The sequence below is a fragment of the Sinocyclocheilus anshuiensis genome, unplaced genomic scaffold (genome assembly GCF_001515605.1).
Source record: "Sinocyclocheilus anshuiensis isolate Anshui unplaced genomic scaffold, SAMN03320099.WGS_v1.1 scaffold962, whole genome shotgun sequence".
Taxonomy (NCBI): Eukaryota; Metazoa; Chordata; class Actinopteri; order Cypriniformes; family Cyprinidae; genus Sinocyclocheilus; species Sinocyclocheilus anshuiensis.
Genome location: NW_015537985.1, coordinates 1,093,427 through 1,120,578, shown reverse-complemented (window position 1 = coordinate 1,120,578; position 27,152 = coordinate 1,093,427). Strand labels below are relative to the sequence as shown.

Below are 27,152 nucleotides of genomic sequence, written 5' to 3'. Positions count from 1 at the left end.
TTCTGAAAAAAGTCACTTATGCTCATTAAGGCTGCATTTATTTGATAGTAAAAACTGGAATATTATGAAATATTATAAATTAAAATAACTGTTTTCTTTCTTAATCTATTTTTAAATGTAATTTATTCCTGTGATGGCAAAGCTGAATTTTCAGCTGTCATTCATTACTCCAGTCTTCACTGTCACATGAATGACAAATCATTCTAATACCGTTTAGGTGCTCAAAAAAAAAAAAAAACATTTCTTCTTATCAATGTTGGAAACTATGTTTTGTTTTTTTTATGAATATAGAGTTTAAAAGAACATTTCTTTTATTTTTTTTTTTTTTGGAAACTATGTTTTGTTTTTTTTATGAATATAGAGTTTAAAAGAACATTTCTTTTATTTTTTTTTTTTTTGTATCGACGTAAAAGTCTTCACTGTCGATTTTGGTCAATTTAATGCATCGTTGCTGAAAAAAAAGTATTAACTTCTTTCCAAAACAATCTCTGGCCCCAGACATGAACAGCAGTGTATTTGTGCAGCTTTTTAAGCAGCATGTAGAGGAATCAAAAGGTTCTTATATTAATTTTAATTAGACTGAGACTTTCACTCATTTAATCAAAAGGCAAAGTCAAAACACATTAGTAAAAAAAATGTAAAGAAACTGCTTAGTTGAAACATCAAATCAAATACATACAGCAATGAACATTATTTAAAGGCAGAGCAGCTACGTAGTAATATGTCATTTCATTTCTACATTTTATTGTTTGGTCACAAACTGCACAACTCCTACAGACTGTCAATAACACACAACTCTACTGTAGTATTAGAGACCAAGTTAATTTCCCTCAGGTACATACAAAACATGCAAATACATGGAGTCAATACTGTTAGATTCTTTAATGACATTTCTGCACATTAATTGAACAAATTCCCCAAGAATGAATGAATCAGGGCTTTCATAGACTTTTGAAATACCACAGATTGCATAGATTGTGCCCTTGACTTCTTTCATTCCCTTTTGCTCATCTACTGTATATTATAGTCACCATAGGTACGTGATGTACATAAATCACAATCACATCTGAAATCACATAAGAGATTGAGCCATATTGGTAGGTCCTCTACAACTGAATTTGATTAATCCGTCTCATCCGCAGGAAATAATAGTGAAGCGCTTGGACACACAGGACATGTTATGCAACACGATACCCAGCAGAAAAATCAAAATGAATGCCACAAGTAGTACAGTGCAAACCCCTGTCCATGCTGTGGTCTTAACCGCCACCTCCTCCTCCTCCTCCTCCATCTCCTCCTCACCCGTGTCATCTCCCAGCACAAGGCTCCGGCCATCAGAGACATTTAACACCCCAACGCTTTTAGGACCAAATCGGCATGCCGGTTCTCCAGGCAGCAACGCCCCATCTGTGTCCAAAGGGACAGGCAGCAGGTAGCAGCTGCTATTGGGTAAGTGTATAAAGATGGGAGTGTGTTCGGAGGAGTGAGACAGACTGATAATGGAAAGTACTTCCGGGTCGTCTGGAAGATGCGAGACCGAAAGGCTGCCGGGGATCTGCGTCACACAACGACACCACGGACAGCGGAGCTCTCTCTGGCTGAGCCTCATCTGGCTCAGACACACGGAGCAGCAGGTATGCTGGCAGTGCAGGAGTTTGGGACGGCGCCATTGGCTGAAGTAGTTGAAACAGATTTGGCACTCAAGCATGGAGCTCTGGGACAAGGTGTCCATCGTCCTTAAAATGTGGCTTCTAGGTTGCTTCGATGAAGGTATCCTTGCCGATTTGTATCGCCAATGCACTTCTCCGTCAACCACTCGGTGTTGATGGGGCCGTCAGTGGTTTAATCCACGTCTAGCTCTTCCTGTGGAAGCGAGACAAATATGTTGCATCAAAACAGACCGTCAAGGATTTAATCCAGGGGAAAAATGTTGGCACATACACATGCAGGCAGAGGGGTTAATTTATTATGCGCTAGCTGTGAGCTGGATCTAAATTCTTGTCAGGCTTGACTTAAATGTACATGCCCTGGATAAGTAAACAAATCAGCAGGGATTAGGACTGACACAATCACCCTGGACACCAATGGTGAAGAACGCTGAGGTTAAATCGTGTATTGTGAACTAAAAACAAAACGGCTTAATTGGTTAATTATCTATGATTAATTATTTGATTATGTGAAATGACTCGATTGCTTCACGGAGTGATTCTTACCATGGGTTTAGCACAGATCCAAGCAGGGTTTCAAATCATTCAATGAGTACAGCTGGAAATAAAAGCAGTCTTCAGGAATATCCTTCCCCATAACGATGAAATAGCTCTGTAAAATATGAGAAAATGCATGACAATAAAGAACTAAAGAAATAGTCATTTAACAGACTTTAAATTAATCCATTCCTAAAGTAGGGAGAATGAGGTTAAATGTGCCTGTTTTTAAGTTGTGCCCTAAATGAGGAGAAATTAGAGATGAAACTAAATCACCTAATAATATTTCATGTTTAAAATTTTTGATTTTAAAATAGAAGAATGAATCTATAACATATGGCCACAGAATATGTCTATAAATAAATAAACTCGCCCCATGTTACTGGTAAACTGTATCATATCAAGAGGGAAGTTCATTGGGGAATATGCAACAATATTTTGTGAAATAAAGAAAATATCAACATAAATGGCAAAAAAAACTATTTACTAATGCAAAATACCATTTTAAAGTAATTTTGCTGTACATTATTCACATTTCATAAACCAATCAGGAAAACAGCATGTCTGAAAATAGTGAAATAATTTTTATCCTTTTCTAATAATACACATTCCCACAGCATTTTCTAATAATACACATTCCCCCAATGCATCTGACACTTTCCACCACAGCTACAATTTTCTAGATTTATTTAATAATTAATTTAATCTTAAATCAAACATGCATGGCCATACTTTGTCTAAATACATTTATATTTTACATTTTATATTTTAAAAAACACATTTCGCATTTGCTCAAATTGTATTTCAAAATTAGAAAAGTACTTTCTGCCTCTTGAAGCACATTTTGTATGGTTAAACATTTTCAGTTTGAAAAATCTGCACGGTTAACAACATACGTTTAGCATACATTTGAAATATTTTAGCCAGAAACAATATTTTTTGCAGAATGGATACATTTTTGCTTTATGATACATACAAGTTGATGTAACATGAGAAATGCTTACCACTTTGTGCATCTCTCAATCTGTGTAAGATGAATTATTCCTAAACACATGATCATGATAAGGGGGTGACATACCTCGCCCAATGACACATCTAGTACTCCTCCTCTCCTGACTGCTGATCTGTGTCCTTTGTGCTCTTTTGTTCTGCGTTTTTTTTCCTTTGCTTTATATCTATCCCTCTTCTTTTTATGTACTGTTTGGTCTTCACTTATATGGTTTAATATTTATGATATTAAATTCCATGATATTATTTCAAACAACACTATATAGATCAAATACATTATTATTATTATGTTTTCTGTTATCAACGTAGCCTTTTAATCAGGGTGGTTTCATTGCCATAAAATGCTGTTCTACTCAATGGGCAGTGTAATCCACTTAGAGTGTTTAAATGCACACACAATGGGAGTACAATTTTTCACTGGATGAAAAACATCCTCTTTCAAGCAACAGCAAAATGTGACCTAGTTTAGTTGAGCCTGTAGGCACAATTTCTGAAACCTGCATGACACATGACTCTTAGTATGCATGAAGCTGACCAGTGAATGAGAGAGTTCAAAACCCCTCCGGCACTCATGCCTCCTTCTGAACTTAACCAATTCAGAGCTTACAAATATTTCCTAACCTCATCTAAAATTTATTTGAGGGCATTTGTTTCCTTCAGGTACTGTACAGCTAATATGCATTTTAATTGCTTGGCTCAATGCTTGTCACTAAGGGAGGAGTATTCAAGGCCGTCGGTACTACACGTCAATCACCTAAGAAAAGAATGAACACTTGCCAAGTGACCAAATTAAAAGTTAAATGATTTGTGGCCACGTTTTCAGCATAAACTTCACTCCAGACTTCCTGTTGTTACACTTACAGCCATAACATACTAATTTGCTCATGTGACCACGACATGCAAAATAAAACGGTTATCACAATTTTCTTCTCTTTCAAGTTCAAAGGTTTTATACTATGCAAGTAATTGCTCATATACGTATAATTCCACTCCATCCCTTGAGGGGGAAAATAATTAACAACGCAATTAAGCCTGCTATTGTTGCATGAATGGACGGACGCCCCTGAGGGTTTATCCGTTATTAGGTGCACATTATCTTGTGATGGAGAAGTGGAAATATTTCCTTTCACTTTGGGACTTCCAATCAAAACATTACATAGAAGGCTTTAGAGACTTACAGACATGAATACTTTTCATTTACTAATAAACCTTTTGGCTAAATGAGCCCAGTTCATCTTTTGAAGTCATGATTATTTCATGCTCATCAAATTGGCGTCATTGCAAATCTGAAAAAAAAAAGTGCAGCGAAAATTAAACCAATGTGAATGCTACGAATCCAGATCACTGTTATGGAGAATTCATGTGCTTCATATTTCAGATACCATTAAAACCATTCCAGCTCAATTTCACATAGCATAATTTCCTTCGGCACACAGGGGAGAAAACGTGCCAATCTATTAAACGTCCTGTGGGCACATTTTCTAAATCATATGAAATATTTGAGAAGGTGTAACCTTGTGAACATGTCCTTTGAGTTCTCACTTCTGTACTGGCATCAATATTTCATTTTATGCTGAGCAAGCTAGCTTTCACTTGCCATGTTTCTACCCAGACTGGAAATATTTGCCTTTTTTTTTTTTTTTTACTTTTACTTTAAAACAATGGAGGATTAAGAAGAGCATGACTAAAGAAATACAATGGGACTGGCACACTAGATGTGCCTCACAACAAGATATCATCAAATGTGAAACTATGCCTTTTCGATTGTATCTTTAAAGAAACATGAATCCCATGGTGGAAGCTTCACTGAGGGTCAATCTTCGGTCCAACGTCTCGAAAACTAAAACAATGAAACAAGCAGATAACAAACCGTCAGCGGTGCGTTAGCATCAACCTGATGGATGCAGCTGAATCAGGGGATTTGTCAGAAAGGGGGTATATGAAAAACGTCACTTAAAAACTAAGGGCGTGAGACATTTCTCAGGGCAATGCGCTGACTTGAGCAGGTGGGGAGGGGCGCTATTCATGCCCTTGGCCTTTACTTTTTGATGCCTTTTTTCATGCAACATAAGACGCCTGTGGGATGTTGGCATTACAGCTTGCCACCTCCAACATTAACCTGCGTAAACAATGGAGAAATGTGAAACATCCCAGTGCGACAATTTATGCGGCAGATCTTCATCGGTGTTTATTTTTTAAATTAAACACACTGAGCTTCAGTCGAGCAGGGTGTGTTTGTGACAGGAAGCAGATAAGTGTTTAACTTTGCACTGAAATGCTGTCTGAACGGGTGTCAAATTAACAGAACTCTTACAGCGATTAAAGTGCATGCCGATCATCAACACAAACCCATGTTAATAAGAAACCAACTGTATAGAGAAAAGGCAACTCGAAAGCTGAGTGGATCAAGCAGTGTCTGATAGCAAAGCACTGAGATGAGATAATGCAAGATAATATCAGTGGAATTTACAAATGAAGACACAAGGACACAGTAAAGTCAAACAACCTCGGTCAACATTTCTGTTGAAGTTGAATGACATATAAACAGACACTGTGTGCTGAAGTTTGGGATTTATAAAGATAACCCAAATATTTTGGACTGTGTGACATGTACAGGCATTATCAGGGCACGTCTGTTTTCAAAAACAGGCATATTTAGAATAACTGCCATTGGCTGCGTCTCAAAACCTAGCAAGCTGCTCACATTTCAGGGCATCCAGCGCGCCTATATCAACCAGAAATTTTGCCTAGTTAGGCAGCTCACTATGGTTTGACACGCGGCCATTGTGGCGTGTCTCTAAACAATCAAAACAAGACTTCTACCGGAACAGAGACTGAAAGCTGCCCAAAATAACCCTGCTGCAGTGTAAAAGGGCAGGTTCCTTCCGTACTGCACTGAAGCATAATACAACCAAATACAGTAAAACACAATGCAAAACTTGATGGGCTGCTACAGAGACAGAACTTGCTTTGAACAGACAATGTGCTCCAATAAAGTTACACGCTGAGGGCAGGTTATAAAACCGCGGTTGAAACGTAATGCAGCAAATATGCATCGATGTAATAGAACAAAAACGGATCCAAACAAACAGGTTTTGTTTGCTGTAAACTCTGTCAGAGTTTAACAAGGGATAAAATCTCAAAACAAATTTGATGCGAGTGCACAAATAGGAAAGCCAAGTAGTTTCAGCCCTTTCTTTGAAAAGAGAGGGGGAACTCACCTTGCATGTCAGAGGTGTTTTCATCTATGCAAACCGCGAACATCGCATGCAGAGCAGTCTCATCTGTCATACTTCACTCTGCCTTCTTCAAAGGCTGTACTGTGAATGCTCTCTGCTACTCCCACAGCGCAGCCAATAGCGAGCGACCTCTGCGAAGAGAACAGCCAATAGAGAAGCCCGCTAATCATATTGCCACACCCCTTAACCAGAGCTAATCAAGTCTAAACAGGTCTGATCGTTTAGTTGTTTGAAGGCGGATTCAATTTGTTTCAAAACAAATACGTGCTTCCCTTGAACGATACGTACAACAATCTTCTTAATCACATAATCCTCAATTTAAGTAAACACTGCAAAAATATTAAATTTTTCAGTTGTCTTTTTAGCATGTTTATGAACGCTTGACGTTAAGTGATTCATAAAGTAGGATTTATAGCATTGAAGTAGATTTTGAAAGGGATGAAGTTACTGGGAACTAGTTAAGATGCCGACAAGTGCTGTGAGAAGTAAACTTTTACTTTGCGCATTGTTGAACAGTATTGCATGACAAGTTGTTTATCCATTTCTATACCAGTCCTCAGGGCAAAATCAGATTAAATTGAGAGGAAGCCCTCAAACAGACTTTTTAAATGTCAAAGCTGTCATTCAAAGTGACATAACGTATTGCAATGCTGAAATATAAAATCAGATGGAGAATCTGAGAAGCTTGTGACATTTGAGCTAATGTGGTACCTTTTTTTAACCTTAGATTTAGTAATAGTCAGTGTAACTCCTGCAAACACAAACATGGTCAGTCGGACTTAGCATAGCCATTGAGGCAAACTTTTAAAAAATTGAATTTAGTCAGATGTGACAGGATTTAAAAAAAATAAAAAACACCTTACAGTACAGATTTTTTTTTTTTTTAAAAAGGCACGCTTTAGTATATTTGGGCAAAGGCAGAAAAATCTAACACTAGACTAGTTTCCATTTTAAAAGTTGACCACCAACTGAGAAGCTGGAATTATGACAAGTCCACACTAATGATCTTGCCCCTGCAAAAAAAAAAAAAAAAAAAAAGGACAACAGCAAACATGCAGCCAAAAATAAAATATATTTACTCGACACGGGTCAAGTGCAATGCTGAGACTTTAATGACACTGTACAGATAGGTGGAGTTTTCTGCATTACACGGATGTATAAAAATAGCACGGTAATAAAAACAAAAGACATCTGAACTAAGAGTGGCCAAACTGTCCACTTTATTTCTCATCCTCTTTTTTTTTCCTCCTGAATCACCCCTTAAACCAGCTGCATCTCTAGTGCCCAACATTTGAAACTGGTCACAGTGGGCCAGTCCTTGACCACGCAAAGACTCCGAGCCCTTACACACCAGACAAGACCCACACCTCCCAGATCAAGCCACATGAGAAAAAGGCCTTCTAAACATAGGTCAAGGCCTGGTCCAGTGAGAGCAGTCTCAGTATAATATTAAGATGAATGCATCACACCCAAAATAGAAAAGTTAAGTTGAGCACTGGAAATGCAGCAAGGTGTACATCACTGTCATACTTTAGTTACATACAGTCAAGAACAGTGTCCACTCATAGTGAAGTGCATTTTACACAAGTTTCGGGTAATACATTTAAGTATTACAGCAGTGCATCGTGGTTTAGTATCTTGTGCCTCTTTTCTTCATAGCACCTGATGGGACAGATGTTGCACAAATAAAAACAAGATTCCAAAACAATTTGACTGGTTTAAAACCCTAAACTCACCTCTGCCTCTCTGGCAGTAGGCAAATTGGGTCTCATCATAGTCATCATAATCACTTCTTGGCCTTTGCTGGTGGACTGTCTTACAAGTCGGCCTTCTCAAAGGAGTCCTCCCTTTACAAATCAAAAAGAACAGTTTAAAAGACAAGCCATACTTGTCACTTGCATTGAACAACTTTAGACATCCAAGTAGGCAAAAACCATCAACGTTCCCCCTCCCCCCATTAAATAGGAGATTTAAATCAATGTCCTACCTTGATCTTGAGGTCCACTAACTTGCCTCAAAGATCTTGGTTTGGCACCATAGCTCACCCAATTCTCTTGGTCAGAGACAACACCCTCTTTCCATTGTCGCTCTAAAAATAATTTTTGCATGAGCTGACCACCTTGTGACAGCATTAAAATGCGGGAAAAAACAAAAAAACCCTTACCAATACAATCCCTGCACAAGGTACCCTTTTGAATTCTCTTATCTGCTTTAGCCAGCGAGCCACACTCCTCACAGCACTCTCCTTTGGGATGCACACGAGCCTGCTCACGGAGATCACAGCTCTCTTGGCCTTCACACAGCAGCTTCCTGTGCCGGTGTTTGGCACAGTGATGCCCACAAGAGGGCAGCACATGCCTACTGCAACACTTCCTCTTGGGCATTCTCGGTGACTCGCAGTTACTCCGCACCTCTGCGTTGAGGTCATACTCGCAGTCTTGATCAGACGCCTCATCTCTCTCAAGATGGCTGTGTTCGGCCACTTTGCACATTCCTACTTCATCCTGCAAGCTTGAGCCGCAGCACACGCACATTTTCTGGCAGACAGGGCAAGTTTTTTCCACACTCAGGAGCTCTTTTCTGGAGCGAACAGGAACGTCACTGGTTTCAGCCAGTTTGCCTCCACCAACATACACATGCCCCGGATTGAGATCGAGATCCTCCACATCAGTGGAGAACATTTCATCTCTGGAAGAGAGCTCATCTATGGACGGACTCAGGACACTCTGGCGCTCTTGGGTCACCTGAGGGTAGTAGCTGTAGGAATATGCACTGCCGATTGAGGACAGATAGTTTTGTGGAGGCAGCAGCGTAGATGGAGAATCAAAGTAAACAAGTGGATCAATCTCTTGTTCAAGACTGAGGCCAGTTGTTGTCTTATTGCAGGGCAAGCGAAGGATTTGATACGGCAGGTCAAAGTCTTCAGAGAGCTTTATAAGAGGCTCCATAACTGCAGCAACATCAGTAGATGCAATATTCTGTACCAGCTCATCACCTGGTTTCTCCAAATCGAGGTTCTCTGTTGGATCAGCAGTGCCTTTGACACCACTACAGAACACATTGCCAGTTGCACTGGTTGTTGACTTTCCATTTTGGCAGCATGTTTCATCAGGAACACTTTGTTGCTCATCATCGGCATCCTCTTCCTCATGGACAGAGGAACTGTCAAGGGGTAGCACATCTGATAGCACACATTCATCCAGTCTACCCTGGCTAGATTCAGCATCATACGCAGAGTCGCTGTAGGTTGTGGTCCTTGTGACCTGATTGACCTGTTCCTCCTTACCTTCCTGAGAGGCGAGCTCTAACTTAGAGTCTTCATTTAAACAGGTCAGTTTCTCTCCCTGTACTACATCAGGGGTAGAGGAGACCACAGTGTTAAGCCCCTTGTCACCACCTTTTTCACTGGCCTTCAGACTCTTAATTTTGTCTAACAGTTTGTTGACTGAATCACTAGGATCTGTTTGGACCTCAGAACAGGCAGTCTCCCGATGCATCCCTGCATGTTGATAGTGGTGGCGGACACGCAAATCGTAGGATGCAACAGAGGGGAAGTGGGGGTTCATTCTTCTGTAATCGATAGGCTGCATGGGCGCATGTGGGATCACATACCCAGGATACTGCATAAACTGATAAGGGGCCACATATGGACGGACAAATTGCAAAGCTGGAACAAAGAAAAAAAATTGTGGTTAATTAAGTGATAATCTACAATAAGCAATGCCTCAAAAGACTGAATTTACCTGGCCCTGGAAAGCCATAGTGGCCATATGGATTCATGGGCCATTGATACATAAAATAAGGCTGAGATGGTGGCTGAACATAGAAAAAGGGTCTGGTGTGGTTTACTGGATGGTGAGGTTGCCCAACTCCCATTGATTGTGAAGTGTTATTTATGCCTAAAAACAAAAACAAAAAAATAGCATTTGCCAGATTATTATACATAATTAGCATTTGCCCGATTGTTGTTATTACAGTGTCCCTGTCGCTCAAACAGTAGAGCTTGGCGCTAGAAACAAAGTCATGGGTTGAGAAGATTACCTTCCATTTAGACGAAGACAGCACAGGATACAAAACACCGCAATACTGTAAAACAAACGTGCCACACTCAAAACCATGATAGATTAGACCAAACAAACAATATCAGTAAAGGGCAAGATCACTTTAAAATGGACAGGCATGCTATTAATACCGTAGCATATTTTATATTACGACAGCAAAAATGACTAACCTTAGATGTGAAAGTGACAAAGTGGACTTAAATGTGCATAGAGCAATGGCAATAAATCTTTGCACTTCAGATTTATAGGTTTCAAGCTTGTTTCCAGTGATCCACATTAACGCAATCAAATGGCAGTCAGCAGGTGTATCCAATTGGTCCTATATTCAGCAAAGCACTGACGTCGGATTTTATTATCATACGCACTTGCCTCTTACGTTTCTCATTTAGAATAATAACAATTAAAAATGAATAATTATCATTATTATTATTGTTGCTTCAAATTCCACACAGAGTCATCCGTTTTTATATTACAATTAAACTTAACCTGTTTACATTTATGTAACTCTCCCTGGCAGTCATTCATTCCTTTTTCACTAATCTATCGTTACATTTATTCATTTACACGAATTGTTTTGTTGATGAAATGCGCTTCCTCACAGCGCCTCTATGCGGGTAGATGATTGTTTCAGTTTTACGTACGAGTGAATGAGAGCGCTGCTCCTCTGTCAATACACGGTGAGTATGTTAATATCTATCGACAGCTCATAAAATTCTTCAGACAGTCGAGTTGATTAAAAAGTGTGTACAGAGCCACATCTAGACGGTTCTCTGTAATGTCGCTGACCAGTGTTTTGGTTATAAATCCTAAGCGTTAGCCTGCTAGCGTACGATTATTCAATATCAGCGGGCAAGTTAAGCCAATGGTAGGGGTTTGATTTGAGTATATAAACACGTCTGTCCGTACAGGTGAGAGAAATAACAACGAAGACAGTAAAACATCCGTTTATCTAGAAACAGATTTATTTTGAAGAAAGACTTCGCTAACTAGCTTCATGTGAGTTGTTATGGTTTCACTTTCCAGTTTCACTTTCCAGTTTCACCAGACAGCTAGCGTATTAGCTAATGTGAATTTAGTGTAAAAACATCAATACAGGTTATTTAAATGATGTGACAGTCATGTATGTATGTATGTATGTAAAATATTAACATTGACTGCAAATAAACGATAAAATGACTCCGTATGTTTGACAAGTTAATCAACAAACGTGTTGTTGACTCTTGTTTATGCTTCAAACATAATAAATCAGTAAGCCACTTTGTCTAATGCCACTAAACTTTAACTATAATCCCAACTACAGTGTAATTAGTTTGTTTTCTGATGCTTTGGCATAAGAAACGATGAATAATTCAGGCACTGTGCGTTTTAAACCGCTTTGATGACTTTCACTTTCAGCTATGGCCTCTCTCAGTGATCAGCTGGAGGAGGTGAGGGTGAATGCGGAAGGCAGTTTATCTACTCCAGGTTCTGCCCAGGAGATGAGGGCAGGGGTGGCAGCCATGGCCAACATCCCCCTCCCGCCCTCCAGCAAATATTGCTACATCGCTGCTGAAAGCATGCTGACGGAGAACAGTAATGGAAATAATAGGAGGGAGGTGAGAGCTGGTGTAATGATTCATTTTCCTCAGCAGTCCAAAGAGTGTATGATTATACAGCAGGAAGCAAACATTTGACTTGTTAACCATTTGCACATAGTGAGCGCATACAAGGTTATGACCATGTCTTTAAGATTGGGGGACAAAGGGGGGTGGTAATAGTCCTTTTTATTTTAAGGAATTAAATAATTAGAGGCTTTAAAGGAATAAAGAAAAAAAAAACATAAAATAACTAGAATTTATTGTAATCAATTTAAAATATTTGCAAATAATATTTTATTTTAAAATATGCACACATTTGCTCTTACTCATGTTCCTAATATGTTGAAAATGGCTTGATTAATGTTTCTTGTACTCAATTATGAATTACAGTAATCACTTATATGGTGAAATTTGACAAAAAATCGAATGTAGTTTGCATTAATGGATATGATTGTTAGTTGTTTAACATCTCTGTCATAGAACAGTTATCAAATGTTTAGCTACTTTTATATCCTACCTTGCACTTTCTCTGTTAAACCTGAAGTGTCATGAAAATATATATCTTAAATATATATCTGCTTAAAAATATATATCTTTTAAAAAAAATAATCATTTTAGCAACAGGCAGAGTGGTGCGTAATGGAGTACAGCAGAGCAGCATCAATAATATCAAATATTGATGGGGGGGGACAATTTGCCCATATCCGATTATTGGGGGTGAACTGTCTATGGTGGTTACGGGCCTGACCGTATAAATTGGGAATGTATGGGTTTATACTGGCCATGTGAATGATTGACATAAAGCGCATATTAATACATAGCACTGGGTAATCTGTCACTGTTTCCTCTGGTGTTTTGCAAGAATTTGTTCTCTTTCCACTCATTTGTATGACTTCCTAGTTCATTTTTGCCAACTGTTGTTGTTTTTGGGTTGTAATGTATTCTTGTTCAGACTATTCTGTTGTACATTAATATCTTCTGATCCTTTTAGTCCCTCAGCCTCCTGCAGAAACTTTCCACCGCTCTTAACATCTTGGAGAAGTATGGCTCCAATCTTACCAACCCCAACAGGCCGAAGTACTGGCGTACAGTAAAGTACAACAATCCTGTCTTCAGGACCACTGTAGATTCTATTCAGGTGTGTGGTGGATGAGATGATGAGGCCTTTTGTATGAACCATATACAAATATCTGTGGTTACTATTGTTTATCTTCCTCTTTCAGGGTGGCAGAGCAGTACTCAACCTGTACGGCTACACCAATCAGCAGCAAGACGGCTTGAGCTTTCCTGATGATGTTGTCCAGCCAGATGTTGGGAAGGTGGCGTCAGTGACTCTTGAGGTCATGTGCCTCCGTATGGAGCTGGACATGCTAATCAAGGTCTGAGGCTGTAAAGTATAAGCACTTAGTGGGTTTATCACAAAATCACAAATAACCATTCAGCTCACATAGAGTCTGTCTCTTTTCTGTAGGGTACCCATCCTTATCCAGAGTTTTTTGAAAGACTTATTCCCTCCCTCAGTGTGCAGGTACAGTTTTTTTCCATTCCGCACTTAATTAAATTTGTCTGATCATTTATATGGTTATAATAACTTGTCCATGCACTTTTTCCAACATCAAAATAGCAGGCTAAAAGTGATATATACACTACTATTCAAAAGTTTGGGGTCAGTAAGATATTTTATTATTTTATTTTTTTCATAGAAATTAATACTTTTATTCAGCAAGGGTACATTAAATTGATCGAAAGTGACAATAAGGACATTTATAATGTTACAAAAGAAAAAAAAAAGAAGTATCAATAAAAAATGTATTGCCAAGGGTACATTAAATTGATCGAAAGTGACAATAAGGACATTTATAATGTTACAAAAGAAAAAAAAAAAAAAGTATCAATAAAAAATGTATTGCAGTCTCCACAAAAATATTAAGCAGCACAACTGTTTTCAATAACAAGACATGTTTCTTGAGCTCAAAATCAGTATATTAGAATGATTTCTGAAGGTTCATGTGACCCCGAAGACTGGAGTAATGGCTGCTGAAACTTCAGCTTTGCTATCACATTAATAAATTAAAATTTAAAATATATTAAAATAAAAAAAACACTTATTTAATAAATATTAACCATTTTTTACAATATTACTGTTTTTGCTGTATTTTTGATAAATAAATGCAGCCTTGGTAAACATAAGGCTTCTTACCACCCTCAAACTTTTGAATGGTAGTGTATGTATAAGGGGGAGTGCTTCTATTAGATTTGTTAGCTTTTTTGCATGTTGCGTAAATACAGTGTCCATATAATGTCTATACAGGATGAGGGAATCAGCACAGATGCAGTTGCCTTCTCTCCTAGTGAAAGTCCATGGGAAAAACAAACTCCCTCGCCTGCATCGACTCCTTTTCAGCCTAAATCTCCATTCAGTCCAGCCCTCTCTCTCTCTTCTCTAGTGCCCTCTAAACAAACAGGTAAGCATGTCACATTTACCAACCCTGGCTTTCCTTTTAAAGAATATATTTAATTTTGAGTGTCCGCTTTTATCATTTCCATTCTATTCCGTTGAATTGCTCTGCAGAGAACTGCACCATATGTGGTATATTTCCAGTTTCTGCTCACTGTCCCACCTGTACTCAGCGGCTGTGCATAGAATGTGACAGGCTGTATCACTCCCATTCAGGGCGTTCCACACACATTAGGATTCCTGTGACTTCCTCAAAAGCCACAAAACGGCTCAGGTTAGCACTGTTACTCTGAAAGGTTGAGAGAACATATTTGTGTAGAGGATTTTGTTGAACACCTGTATGTCTTTATTTCTTTTTTCCTTAGCTCATCACTGTCAGCATGGCAGTGTTCATACTGCACTACAGTAAATACAGTGCAGCAGGTTTTGTGTGAAAACTGTGATCGACCCCGCCTGTCCTCTGCTGCTCCATCTTTACAAGAAGAGCCATCTCAGCCCTCTACAATATCTGGTTAGTCTGTACATCCGTTTTTTCAGTTTACTCTCACTTTTTCCACATTAAATAGGCCATCAGTCCTGTTTGACCTTTGGATATGTCAAGTTGATAATTCGACATGACATAAACATCTAAATTCTGTTTTTTTTGTCCATCACTTCCTTCAATTAGAGTGGCAATGTAAAAGCTGCACTGTGGTGAATGCAGGCAGTAGCATTCTATGTGAGGTGTGTGAGCGCCCTCGTCTGGCCACCAGACCTCCTGTCGCACCCTCACGTCCGACCCCCTCTACTGCAGGACTAATGGACAGCCAGGTGCCATGATCCACTACATTCCATATGCAATTTTGTTACAGTTTTGTTTACACAGATAGGTGAAGTGTATAATTTATGTACCAATAAGTCAAATCAAGCTAGTAGTGGTCGACCGATATTGTTTTTTTGACATTCGATGCCAATGCCGATATCTTGGAAAGCAGGGTGGGCAATGGCCGATATAAAGCCGATATAATTTTAGTGTCATTATTCAGCTCCAGTCAGTTCAGTGTTGATTCAGTTCAATTCAGTAAGTGTGTAAAGTTCATTAATTATGAAATGAGTTCAGTTCAGCTATTAGCAGCTCTACAGAAGGCAGGATGGTTGTTATTCATCTCAAGTCAGTTCAGTGTTGATTCAATTCAGTTCAATAACAGTGTTGATGTTGCAAAATTCATAAATGATGAAACTAATTTGATTCAGCTAAAAGCTGCTCTACAACAGACAGTAGTTTCATCATCCAGCTCAGCTCAATTCAGTTCAGTTTTGTTCTCATCCGATAGTGACTCTTTCGCGTCGCATGAATGGAGAATTACACACAAAATTATGTCGAATTGTCCGTTCTGACGAGTATTCACATAAACACAGTTGGCTACGTCTTAAGTGAACGTAAACAGTTGGGAGAACGTGAATATCAGTACATTGCATCCATTGCAGCTGTGTATTCGGTTTTAACACTAGAACCGCCAGAGGTCGCTTTATACCTAAAAGCGCCAGTGGGTAAATTTTACCCACTTACATGGCACAATAATACGCCGTTCACTTGCAGAACGCAAGCTTCTAGAGGGCACATAACTCTGAAGTAATGAATTTAGGTAAATGGGTGCAGAGCCAGTGGTGGTTTTGTAGGCAAACATTAATGCCTTGAATTTAATGCGAGCAGCTACTGGTAGCCAGTGCAAATTGATGAACAGAGGTGTGACATGCGTTCTTTTCGGTTCATTAAAGATTAATCTTGCAGCGGCAAGAAAACTTGAAAATGTGAAAAACGTGGCTAGGAAAAAACTTTTCTAAAAAGAAAACGTGGCTAGGAACTATACTCTCATTCTGGCGTAATAATCAAGGAACTTTGCTGCCGTACAATGGGTGCAGCAGGCGCAATGATATTACGCTGCGCCTGATAGGCTAACTTCCGTCAACATAACCAATGTGACCACCTGCTTGCACAGGGAGCGTGCTGGGGACTATATTCAGGCGGACTCCCCCCATTCTCCACTGTTTATCAGGAAGTCATAAACTGATAATCAGCCAATGTTATTAAGGTGTGCTAAATAAAGATCACAGTTCTTTTTGGTGCTGCTGGTGGGTGTTACAGATAATCTGTTTAACATTGATTAACTGATGAGAATATTCTGATTTGTCATTGCAAATGAAATGAAAGTCTCATGCTGAGTTTTATCCTGAATGTAGGTTCCTGTTTTGACTTCTCCTATTTTCCTTATGTCATTCAGTGGGTTTGCCAGTTTTGTACGTACGTCAACCACACACCATCACCTGTATGCGAAATGTGTTGTCTTTCGAGGTCAGAGCCTGCTCTGTCACCCCCTAAGCCCCTCCCACTCTCATCAGTCAAGGACGTCACACCGCCTCCAGCCCCACCTAAAGTCATTCCCACTGAGGACCCTGATTTCAAAAGGCAAAGACTGATGAGGGAGGAAGGGCTTAAACTTATTCAGATCATTCGTGTAAGTCTGATATTTTTGTTGTTGTAGCTGGGGCATCATCCTCTAAAGTTTACAAGCATCCTCATTGTCTCTGTCCTTTTTTCAGGCGGGAGAGAAGAAAGGAGTGAGCCCAGAGGAGGTTTACACCAGCATGTGTGTGTCAGGAAACAGTAATGTAATGCCGTATGACTGGCTGAAAGCAGAGCTACCTCATGTGCTTGATGAGATCTGTGTGATGGCTACATCCCGTCAGCAAGAACCCAACACACAATCAAACTGTTTAGGGGGGAGCAATGGCCAGGATGGACAAAAAAGCAATGCAGTGCCCCTGTCCAGAGCAGAAGCCAAACGGGCCTGGCTGGCAGCAGGGGGAGACAATGAGAAGGCTGTCAGGCAGGCTCTCAGAGACCGAAGAGTTAAAGTGAGTAAAGACTATTCTTGTGCATCCAATCACAGTAATACTGATGCTCATACTGATTGAACATCTATGGCTTTTATTTGGAGGAATTCCACCTTTCAGAATGGTCAGTGATGTAACTTTAAATGCTAACATTAAAATTGAAGGGATGGTGGGGGGAAAGACAGCTTAATTTGCAGGAACTTTAAGTCAAGCTCTGTTTTGGTACTATTTTAGGTAATAACTTTTATTAACATTTACAACAGTATAAGAAAATATATAATGCTTAACAGATCAGTTTTTTATACTTACAGGTACATATTTGTGTATATAAGCAAGTATTTATAAAATCAGCTGATATTGGATATTTCATTAAGCATGCTCATTTTCCTTACTTTTATATTTGGATTACTTTCGCCATTATCAAACACTCACTTAAAGCTAATCTTTAAAATCACTAATAATTCAATAACATTGTTAAATGTCATTTTTAAAATAATTTTTATAATGTTGCCTGAACTCACTTATAGTTTTTATTTTTATTTTTAATATATTTAAAGAAAATAACATTGAATATTAATATTGTCCGTAACATGAAAATAATTATCGGCTTATCAGTATCGTCCAGAATTGTAATATAGGTGCATTCCTGCTAAATATGACATTTTGTCTCTTTTTTGTTTGTTAGGTAAAAGAGCTTGGCTCTCTGGGCTTTAATGATGTGACCCGCTGTGAAGAAGCCCTGCGGCAGAGTGGAGGGGATGTGAGGGGGGCTCTCGCTCTGCTGCAGCGCCCTTTACTGGAGCAATTCCATCAGCGCATGTGGAGCGATGAACCAGAGCCCCCCATCGACATCAACCATCCAGATAAACAGGTGACTGGCCTTTTACATTAATGGAGCTTCACTGAGACACTGCAATGCTTTCTCACCACTAGATGTGCAAAACATTTTTTTTGTGAAATAACTTAGTCTGAATCATCTTTTGTTTGATATAAATACATATATATATATATATATATTAGGGGTGTAATGGTACACAAACATGACGGTTCGGTACGTACCTCCATTTTGACGTCACAGTTCGGTATGGTTTCAGTACAGCAGGGGGAAAACTAAACATATATTTTTTTTAATTAAACAGTGGTTTACTGAAAAATTGCTCTTTCTTAAAATAAATTTAATTATAATTTAATTATAAAAATCTACCTCAGCTTATGCTCTAAACTATAGAGAGCCCTTTTATGTTGTTAACAACAGAGACCAAACTTCAATTAAATTACTATTTATTTTTAAACATAATAATCAACCCTCAACTTAAAAAAAAAATGTATGCAAACATGTAAATTGCACATAATGCAGTTGTTAAATTAACTTCTAAGTTATAAAAATGATTTTTGTTAAAATATAGCCTATTCATTTACACAGTGGCTCTCATAACTTGTTTCGTAACAGATTTTTTTGTAACTCTTTACTACTAGTTTTAACGTATTTCACGTTAAAACTAGTAGTAAAGAGGGAAGGATGATCGCGCTGCCCTTTGAACTGGGGCGTTTTGATCTGTCACGTCACACCAAAGAGCGCCAAGATGGAATTAATTGTTTGAATTTCTTGAAAAAAGGACATATTTTTAAAGATGAGACTTTGTTTCTTATCAAAAGTAACAATATATAAAACTGGAAGTCTCCAATGAAGTTCCGCTCGTGCACACGCGCGCGCTGCATGATATCATTTCTGTTCCTGTGGCTCAGTGGTAGAGCATTGCGTTAGCAGCGCAAAGGTCGTGGGTTCAATTCCCAGGGAGCACACATACTGATAAAAAATGTATAGCCTGAATGCACTGTTAGTCACTTTGGATAAAAGCGTCTGCTAAATGCATTAATTTATTTAAATTTGATATCTTGTGCATTATTTATTCCTGTTCCTTTATATTTGAAACTTTCAATAGAAGTGCTAAGAGAAGTTGAAGGCAAACTGTGTGTATGGTGAGAGGGAAGAAAGAAAATGCCCCTGAATATCAATTCCAAGTATAAATTTTTTTCTTTAATTAATTACATAATGCTTGCTGCCAAACATGTTCAAAGTGGTCAGTGGTGAAAATGTTATGTTATTAAAACATTACTTAAATTAACTTATTCTTTGTGTTTAGCATGTTTGCCGTAGGCTGCTAGCAGTGTTTGATCTGCCTAGCTGGGGGCGTTGTGAGCTGGTTCTGTCTTTGCTGCGGGACACTACAGCCACATACACACTGGAGGATGTGATTCAGGCCGTGCGTGAATCACCTGACCGGGACTTCATTCGCCGTGTGCTGAATAAGGAATGCCCCATCTGCCTGTCAGTTTTTCCCCACAGCAAGGTACTTTGCGTCAGCTCCTTCTATGTGATTGGCTCCAAATCTTGCACTTTTTACATCAGAATGCCCTTACCTTTAGGCATATGAACTATTAGAGGGAAAGTTCACCCAGAAATCATCATCAAGTCATTATTTACTCACCATTATTTTGTTCTAAACCTGTATGACTTTCTTTCGTCTGTGGAACACATATGGACATATTTCTACCTTCTGACAGTTTATATTGTCATACTGCATACTGTCCTACCGGGTCCTGTTCACAAATGATCTCTACATGGAAAAATGGTGTTACCTTTTTTTGGCTAATGTATGTGTTTGAAAGTACCTTACATTAAGTCAGGACTATTTTTTGGTGTGTTTTTTTCTGTCTGTCTTAGATGCAGTCTCGAGACTTTGTTTCTTATCAAAAGTAACAATATATAAAACTGGAAGTCTCCAATGAAGTTCCGCTCGTGCACACGCGCGCGCTGCATGATATCATTTCTGTTCCTGTGGCTCAGTGGTAGAGCATTGCGTTAGCAGCGCAAAGGTCGTGGGTTCAATTCCCAGGGAGCACACATACTGATAAAAAATTTATAGCCTGAATGCACTGTAAGTCGCATCTGCTAAATGCATTAATTTAATTACGTGCCAGTGCTCTGTGTGCTGTGGATGTTTCAAGCAGCATTTCACCATAGCGGTGAGGGACAAGCACATCAGAGACATGGTGTGTCCTGTCTGCACAGAGCCTGACATCAACAACCCTGAGCACCTGAACAGCTACTTCTCCACTCTGGATATACAGGTACTGCGAGAGAGAAAAAAAATAAAAATAAAGATGGTCAGTGCAATACTGGGACTTGACACAGCAGCAATATAATTGAGCTGCAAGCTACTCACTGTGATGTATGAAACGACCTTTTGTGTGTGTGTTGTGTGGTGTGTGTGTGTGTGTGTGTGTGTGTGACTGCCCAGCTCAGGGATTGTCTCGAACCGGATGTGTACGATCTTTTCCACAAGAAGCTGACTGAGCAGGCTCTCATCAAGGACCCAAAATTCCTGTGGTGCAGCCATGTGAGTGACACTGCCTCCCTGCACTTCCTCACTGTTCACTTCTTCTCAGAGATAGCTCTCATGCTCAAAAAGCTGTAGTCTCATTCAAGCGTAATTTAGTGATCTGAAAAGAGGTGCATGATGCGAAGTGTCTTCATGTTTGCATCTCATGCATCTCTTTCACTCTCTTCTCATTTCCACAGTGCTCATATGGCTTCATCTACGACGGCGATCAACTCAAGGTCACCTGTATGCAGTGCAGGAAAAGCTTCTGTGCTCAATGCAAAAAACCGGTAAGTGTTTTCAGAAAGCAAGAAACAGATATGCAGGAACCTTACATGAACACAGGACCTGAACGTCAGTGTTGGGGAGTAATTAAAAGTAGCGGCACTATCAATTCATCTGTGTTTTTCAGTAGAATGACAGTAGTCAGTAGCTTCAAAATAGTGTTGCATATGCAATAACACATTATGTTTACCAAAAAATCCAAAACAAACTGTCTCATATGTATGTGTAATGACAAAAAAAACTGAATGAATACTTCATTGAATGATGGTAGTTAATGCCTTACTATTTGTCTGTCTCTTTTTGCAGTGGGAGCCGCAGCACATGGGGCTCTCGTGCGAGCAGTTCCAGCTGTGGAAGCGAGAGAATGACCCCGAGTACCAGAGGCAGGGCTTGGCCGGATACCTGCGTGACAATGGGATCAGTGAGTCACCTTTTGATCTGCTCTAGAAGCCTGTCGGAACTGTGCTTTCACTCTTCTAATCCACATATACTCACAGCAAACAGTATTGCTGCCATCACTGCCCCTGCCCGACTCTGACTGCCAGAATAGATCTTAACCTTAAGAAATATGTTGCCTGCTTATACGGTCTGTTTGTTTGTTTTTGTTGTGTTTGGTCCAGTGGAGAAGGTAAGCCAAATCAAATATTAATGTTGGGTATTTTTCACAGGCATTTTTATTCTGAGTTTATACGAGTTACTGATTGCACAATAGTTGTTTCTAGTGTAGCGTTTCACTTAAGACTTTTTCTCTCCCTCTCTTTTCTTCTCAATCCATTCATCTGACTTTCTTTTTATCTGTATATCTATCATTCTGTCTATACATCAGAAGGTCATTTTAATGATTCAGTATGATGAAATATTAAATATGAAGTTCTATAGGTGGAATTTTAAACAGATCTATTTATCTGTCTGCCTGTCCAACTCTTATCTATCTGTCTGTCTGTAACATGGATTGGTATGTGGCATGTGTTAATTGTGACTAATCAAGATCTGAAAAATGTCAACAATAGAATGGTCTCATAGCCTAAAATATGGTCATATAGCCTTGTTCAGATCAAGTTCACTACACACCAATTCTAGGTTTGAATGAGGAGGATTAAGAATTCGACCACTGTTTTTCGGGAACTGTTAGTAAAAGAATAAATTCATAAAATGGGTGAATGCTAAAACAACAACAACTCAATTGTATCTTTTATGTTACCTGTCAATAATGGGTATTCCAATAAAGGGTGGTGCAATCAATAAGCAAATACAAAAATGAAATCAATAATTTATAAATAAATATAAATATACTTGAATATGTAATAAATATATGAAGTTTATAATAAATGTATATTTAAATATGTAATTTAAACTTTAAATGTAGTTAATATTAATCTTTATGACTGATATTTTCTTCCTTTCAAAGCTAAAACCGATTTCTTTTTATTTTATGCCATGTCTATGTATTTGTCTGTTAACGGTTACAGGAAAAACCTGGATTTTCAATGTGATTTGATTGTCACGACAATTAGACAAACACAGTCTATTTGATTATGTAAATTATGTTTCATTTTTTATCAAAAACGCAAAAAGTAAACGTCCACAGTATAGGGTGAAAAAACTGTCACATAGCCCATTCTTTCTGTCATGTAATGCTTTTTTCTATATCTGTCTTTCTGTCTTGTAGCTTGCCCTAACTGCAGGTTCCAGTATGCCCTGGCCAGGGGTGGATGTATGCACTTCAATTGTTCCCAGTGCAGGTATCAGTTCTGCAGTGGATGCAACAACCCCTTCCACACAGTGAGTTCCTGTCTTGTCTTGTTGTCTTCAGATTGTTTGTGCCTATTTGTAGCTCTATGTGCATGTTATATGGCGCTGTACGTGACTGTGATATTCAGTTTGAATTCAGCTACGGCTGGGCTAAAAGTAGAAGCCTTCTCGGGAGCACTGTTTCCTCCCCCCTTTTCATTCATCCTCTTTCCCTCACACTCTTGCTCACTCCTTCAGGCCTTACTGCAGGTACACACACACACACACACACACACACACACACACTCGCTTTAAAACAGGCACACACATTTCCTCCTACACATTCACACGCACAGCACTCGTGTGCCAGGTTTGGTGGTAAAATATCACTTCTTATCTCCACTGATTTATTTCAGATACTTGTTTGAAAGTCATTTTGTTTCCTCAGAAAAAGGGGGTGAACTACAATACTGACACTGCACCAGGAGCACAGACTGGTACGTCTTTATTCGTAAGATTCGTAAGGTTTATTCTAAAAGCGTGGTCACAAAAAGAAAGATAACTATATTAGCGTCCACACCAGCGCACGATAATGTTCTGTTTTTTGTAAGCACGTACTGATGTTATGTTGTCTATTGGCTGTTAATGTTTTTATCATTCCTCAGCTAGAAAAAATGTTCTGAAAGTGATTCCACTGATATTGTTCCTCTGTGTCATTATCGTTATAGCCGTGGTGTGGACTTCGCTATTCTCATAGAATTAGAATGATTATTAAAACTTTATAGCTATCGTTACTTATCGTCCTTGGTGTGAGCGGGCCTTAACTGTATGGCCTGATTTCAGTCTGTCTTATCTACCCCAGAACTTCTCTAATTTGTTTATCTGTGTCTGTCTTTTCATCTAATTTGTCCGTCTCTGTCTTAAAGTCTAGTTTGCTTCCAGTTTGACTCTTTATCTCAATTGCCCAGTGGAGCAAAATTGCTTTTACTGTAATGAAAGCCTAAAAGCTGGACATCATAAAGCAAAGCACTGTTTTCTGACTAAACAGCCGTCCAATTACCGCTTCTCAAGCCAAGGCTATATTTGTACCATGAAATCGTAGTCAAACGCACACATACACCTACTTCTTACAGCTTTATTTCACGCTCTCTTCCACTTCTCTGTCCTGAAAATATCTTTCTCGAAAACTCTACCTTTCCCCCAAATGCATCCTTGCTGTGGTGTTTTTGTGTCAGGTGTGTGTGGAGTGATCGAGCAGAAAGATGAAGGGCCTCGTCCGACTGATTCGCCATGTGGGGCTCAGACTCAGCCAGCCCAGGCAGGACTCTGCGAGTGAGTGACGACATTGTTACCATGTTGACTGCTCCTTGTACACTCTTAAAAATAAAGGTTCTTTATTGGCATCTGTGGTTCCATGAAGAACCTTTAACATGCATGGAACCTTTCCATTCCACAGAAGGTTCTTTATAGTGGAAAAACATTCTTAAGATCGTTAAAATGTTCTGTACACTAAGAAAAAAGAGGTTATTTTAATAACTGAAATTCAGAACAACAATACACAAACATGTTGAAAAATTTAATTTTGCACTTGGTTACATCATTTTTGGCAGTACCATCAACTCTATCAATGTGAATCATTTTTAAATCAGTCTTTCTTTGGAAAAACTGCCAGTAGCCAGAAGTAAAAAGCTCAAGGTAGGCTATAAATGAATTTCAACATCACCACCACTAAGCTTATGACAGCTCTTTCAATCTTTGTTTAAGATCTACAAATTTGAGTTTAGAATAGTTTTGCACGATCACTAGTATATTCTCAAGACATGCTAGTTTTTTCAAGACACGTAAAAGCTTAGAAAATCACGAGTGGGGTAATACTGGTGTATTTTATGTCGTAGAATAAAATGTGAAAATATCTTGAGCTTTATTGTTATTGTTGGACGTTATTTCAGGCTTTCAACCAAAAACCCATTAAAAAAAAATTGACTTAAGGACGATGGAACCAGTAGTGCAACAATTAATTTCTGTGTTTTAGGACTAATTCCTGCAGTACTCTATAACATAAAGGACCAGATTTACTTAACTGCAAATTAGTGTGAGAGTGCAATTCCAAAACGGCACCGATGGGCATGGAAATTTTTGCGAGTGATTTACTGACAACGCTCAAATGAAAGAACACAGACACAACATCTCATTTACATATCGACCAATGCAATATACCAAGCGCAGCGCAAATTAGCGTAGTCGCAAATAAGCAGATCCGATGCTCATCAGGTGCGGGTGATGTACTTGTGACACAGGCGCAGCTTGTTACATGGAAACTGACAAACAAGCACAAAATAACATGGTTTTTTGGAGCATTAAATAATGGCGCAAATACCAGTAATTTGACAGGCGCAAACATTAGTAAATCACGTTGCATGGTTCATTTTAATACTCTCCTCCCATAAATTTTGAGTCTGAAAGGGAAACTCTTACAAATGCATATTCAATAAGGTCAAGCACAAAAATAACTCTGTCCACTCCTTGTAAGCACTAATTCTTCACTGCGCGCCTTTAGTAAATCCTGACAGTACTAATTTAACGCCAAAAGACTGTTTGCGCTGGCGCAAGCTGTTAGTAAATCTGGCCCAAAGACTCTAACAAATGTTTGAATACCTGGAATATGTCAACTCTAATATGAAGTATAGTATTTAAATTGCCACATTGTGAGTGAATATTGTAATCACATTTAAATGTTGACCGCAGTATGCTCTAGTCTTAAGCAGGATTAGTGAGACACTGACAAAAACGCAATGGCCAAAGACATCTGTTGACTTTAAAAGAAAAAAAACAGGTCAAATAAAAGCCCGGTGTACTCAGCAAGACAAAATAACCCAAATTCCTTGTTAGGAGTAAATAAAATAGTGGTATCCTCTGTGTTTTAGGAAGCATTATCGAGAGTATCTGGTCAGCCTCATTAATGGGCATTCTATTGACCCCGCCCACCTTTACACTCTTGATGAGCTGACCGTGGCCTGCAGGAGATACCATGTGGACGTCAGACAGGGGGACGGAGAAGACGAGAGAGCATACTTTGCTAGACTGCTTAAGGTGGGCTGATACTGTCCTTTCTTCAGTCATTAAGCATGACTTCTTCTTTTTTGTACAGCTATCAAACTCTTTCTTTACCTTTCACATCTGCAGAAACTCATGGATGACGTGCCTCTGGGTGACAAGGTCCCTCGCAAGAAGTGAAAACTTTTTTTTACCATGATCATTTAACCTCTATGGACTATTTTAACTGTAGCTCTTCTTTATGATATGAGCTGCGAGGCCGACGGAATGTTAAACACAGTGCTTCCCTGTTCTCAATGTGATGTAGTTTCACACATTTGCACAATGCACACACTGGTGAATTTTCTTTTTTCTCTTAAGGTTTTGTGATTGAAAATTCTTCCTTTTAATCATGTTTGATTTTAATCACCTTCAAATAGCTGTAACTTGATTTAACAAAACAAACACTTTTGACAGCTATAATGAAACCACTTACAGACCGTATAATGAATGCATGATGAATGCATATAAACATTTTATTTTTTGTAATTTTACATTTAAGCATCAAAATTGTAAAACAACAGCATTTTAAATGGTTTTAATGGGTGAACCCTTCAGCTGATTGTACTTAAAGCCGTTCATTATCAGAGTTTATTTAATCAGAATTAATTGAGAAACTAAATCTGCCGATTGATAGGTGTCAAATGTCGTACAAATTAATAATGGCATGATGTTTTGAATGTGGGTCTATATGTAAATATATATATATATATATATATATATGATTAAACATAATTTATAAAATGTTGAATTTAGTGACTCTGTGTTTCAAAGAGAGCAAAATAGTCAATAACTCTTAAAAAGACGAAGCAGTAAAACTAGCAGTTGTGCTGACATCACTCGATCATCATCTCAAAGACATGTTCTTTATTACTTTTCCGTCCAGTCGTATCAAGGTTGGCTCTGAGATCAGAGCCCTTAAAACATTTTTGCTCATCTCTGTATAAGTCTTAAAGCCATTCACAGTGGGGTTGTAGTCAGGGAAACCACTGATCAGTTGCTATTTTTAGTCAGAGGACATTTGTGCAGCCAGATATTCCTGAATATATGAATTCATTTTTGAAGCGCATGATCATGGAAGAGCATGGGCCATTTTAAGCAGACATTATATGCACACATAATGAGAAAGTCAATGATATTTTTAAGAGATCATTATTCTTAGCAATGAGAATTACATGCACTGTAAAGTTTTATGATGCTGATTGGTCACATGCAGTAGTTGAATTCTGTCCCCCGCCC

General features: G+C 38.8%; 3 protein-coding genes across 3 annotated transcripts; 1 reads left to right on the top strand and 2 right to left on the bottom strand.

The window, feature by feature from the left end:
* Window positions 1–555: 555 nt before the first annotated feature.
* LOC107674343 (E3 ubiquitin-protein ligase rnf152-like) lies at window positions 556–6,536 on the bottom strand. The gene is made up of 3 exons (XM_016468300.1): window positions 6,434–6,536; window positions 2,214–2,319; window positions 556–1,863 (listed from the first exon to the last, which is right to left on the bottom strand). The coding sequence occupies exon 3, from the start codon at window positions 1,730–1,732 to the stop codon at window positions 1,133–1,135; it is 600 nt and encodes a 199-aa protein (XP_016323786.1). The 5' UTR covers window positions 1,733–1,863; window positions 2,214–2,319; window positions 6,434–6,536; the 3' UTR covers window positions 556–1,132.
* A 1,004-nt stretch (window positions 6,537–7,540) lies between these two features.
* Window positions 7,541–10,814, bottom strand: LOC107674330 (uncharacterized). The gene is made up of 7 exons (XM_016468276.1): window positions 10,683–10,814; window positions 10,493–10,537; window positions 10,195–10,350; window positions 8,616–10,118; window positions 8,439–8,540; window positions 8,188–8,298; window positions 7,541–8,113 (listed from the first exon to the last, which is right to left on the bottom strand). Exons 2-7 carry the CDS (start codon window positions 10,497–10,499, stop codon window positions 8,082–8,084), a joined length of 1,911 nt encoding a protein of 636 aa, XP_016323762.1. The 5' UTR covers window positions 10,500–10,537; window positions 10,683–10,814; the 3' UTR covers window positions 7,541–8,081.
* Window positions 10,815–11,092: 278 nt separating this feature from the next.
* On the top strand, window positions 11,093–26,622 carry LOC107674392 (E3 ubiquitin-protein ligase RNF31-like). Its single transcript, XM_016468355.1, has 23 exons — window positions 11,093–11,189; window positions 11,908–12,107; window positions 13,081–13,227; window positions 13,313–13,468; window positions 13,561–13,617; window positions 14,401–14,554; window positions 14,662–14,821; window positions 14,913–15,058; window positions 15,215–15,357; window positions 16,809–17,042; window positions 17,128–17,442; window positions 18,107–18,292; window positions 19,566–19,796; window positions 20,404–20,553; window positions 20,724–20,822; window positions 21,005–21,094; window positions 21,396–21,510; window positions 22,759–22,871; window positions 23,079–23,090; window positions 23,269–23,317; window positions 24,056–24,152; window positions 25,745–25,910; window positions 26,004–26,622. Exons 2-23 carry the CDS (start codon window positions 11,910–11,912, stop codon window positions 26,052–26,054), a joined length of 3,069 nt encoding a protein of 1,022 aa, XP_016323841.1. The 5' UTR covers window positions 11,093–11,189; window positions 11,908–11,909; the 3' UTR covers window positions 26,055–26,622.
* Window positions 26,623–27,152: the final 530 nt, after the last annotated feature.

Bases quoted from the DNA above. Each gene is read 5' to 3' on its own strand.
- LOC107674343 (XM_016468300.1), bottom strand. From the start codon at position 1,732: ATGGACACCTTGTCCCAGAGCTCCATGCTTGAGTGCCAAATCTGTTTC.
- LOC107674330 (XM_016468276.1), bottom strand. The intron at 8,541-8,615 runs GTAAGGGTTTTT...AATTATTTTTAG, and splicing joins CTTGTGCAGGGATTGTATTG to AGCGACAATGGAAAGAGGGT. The intron at 8,299-8,438 runs GTAGGACATTGA...TGATTTGTAAAG, and splicing joins TAGTGGACCTCAAGATCAAG to GGAGGACTCCTTTGAGAAGG.
- LOC107674392 (XM_016468355.1), top strand. From the start codon at position 11,910: ATGGCCTCTCTCAGTGATCAGCTGGAGGAGGTGAGGGTGAATGCGGAA. The intron at 13,618-14,400 runs GTACAGTTTTTT...ATGTCTATACAG, and splicing joins TTCCCTCCCTCAGTGTGCAG to GATGAGGGAATCAGCACAGA. The intron at 25,911-26,003 runs GTGGGCTGATAC...TCACATCTGCAG, and splicing joins ACTTTGCTAGACTGCTTAAG to AAACTCATGGATGACGTGCC.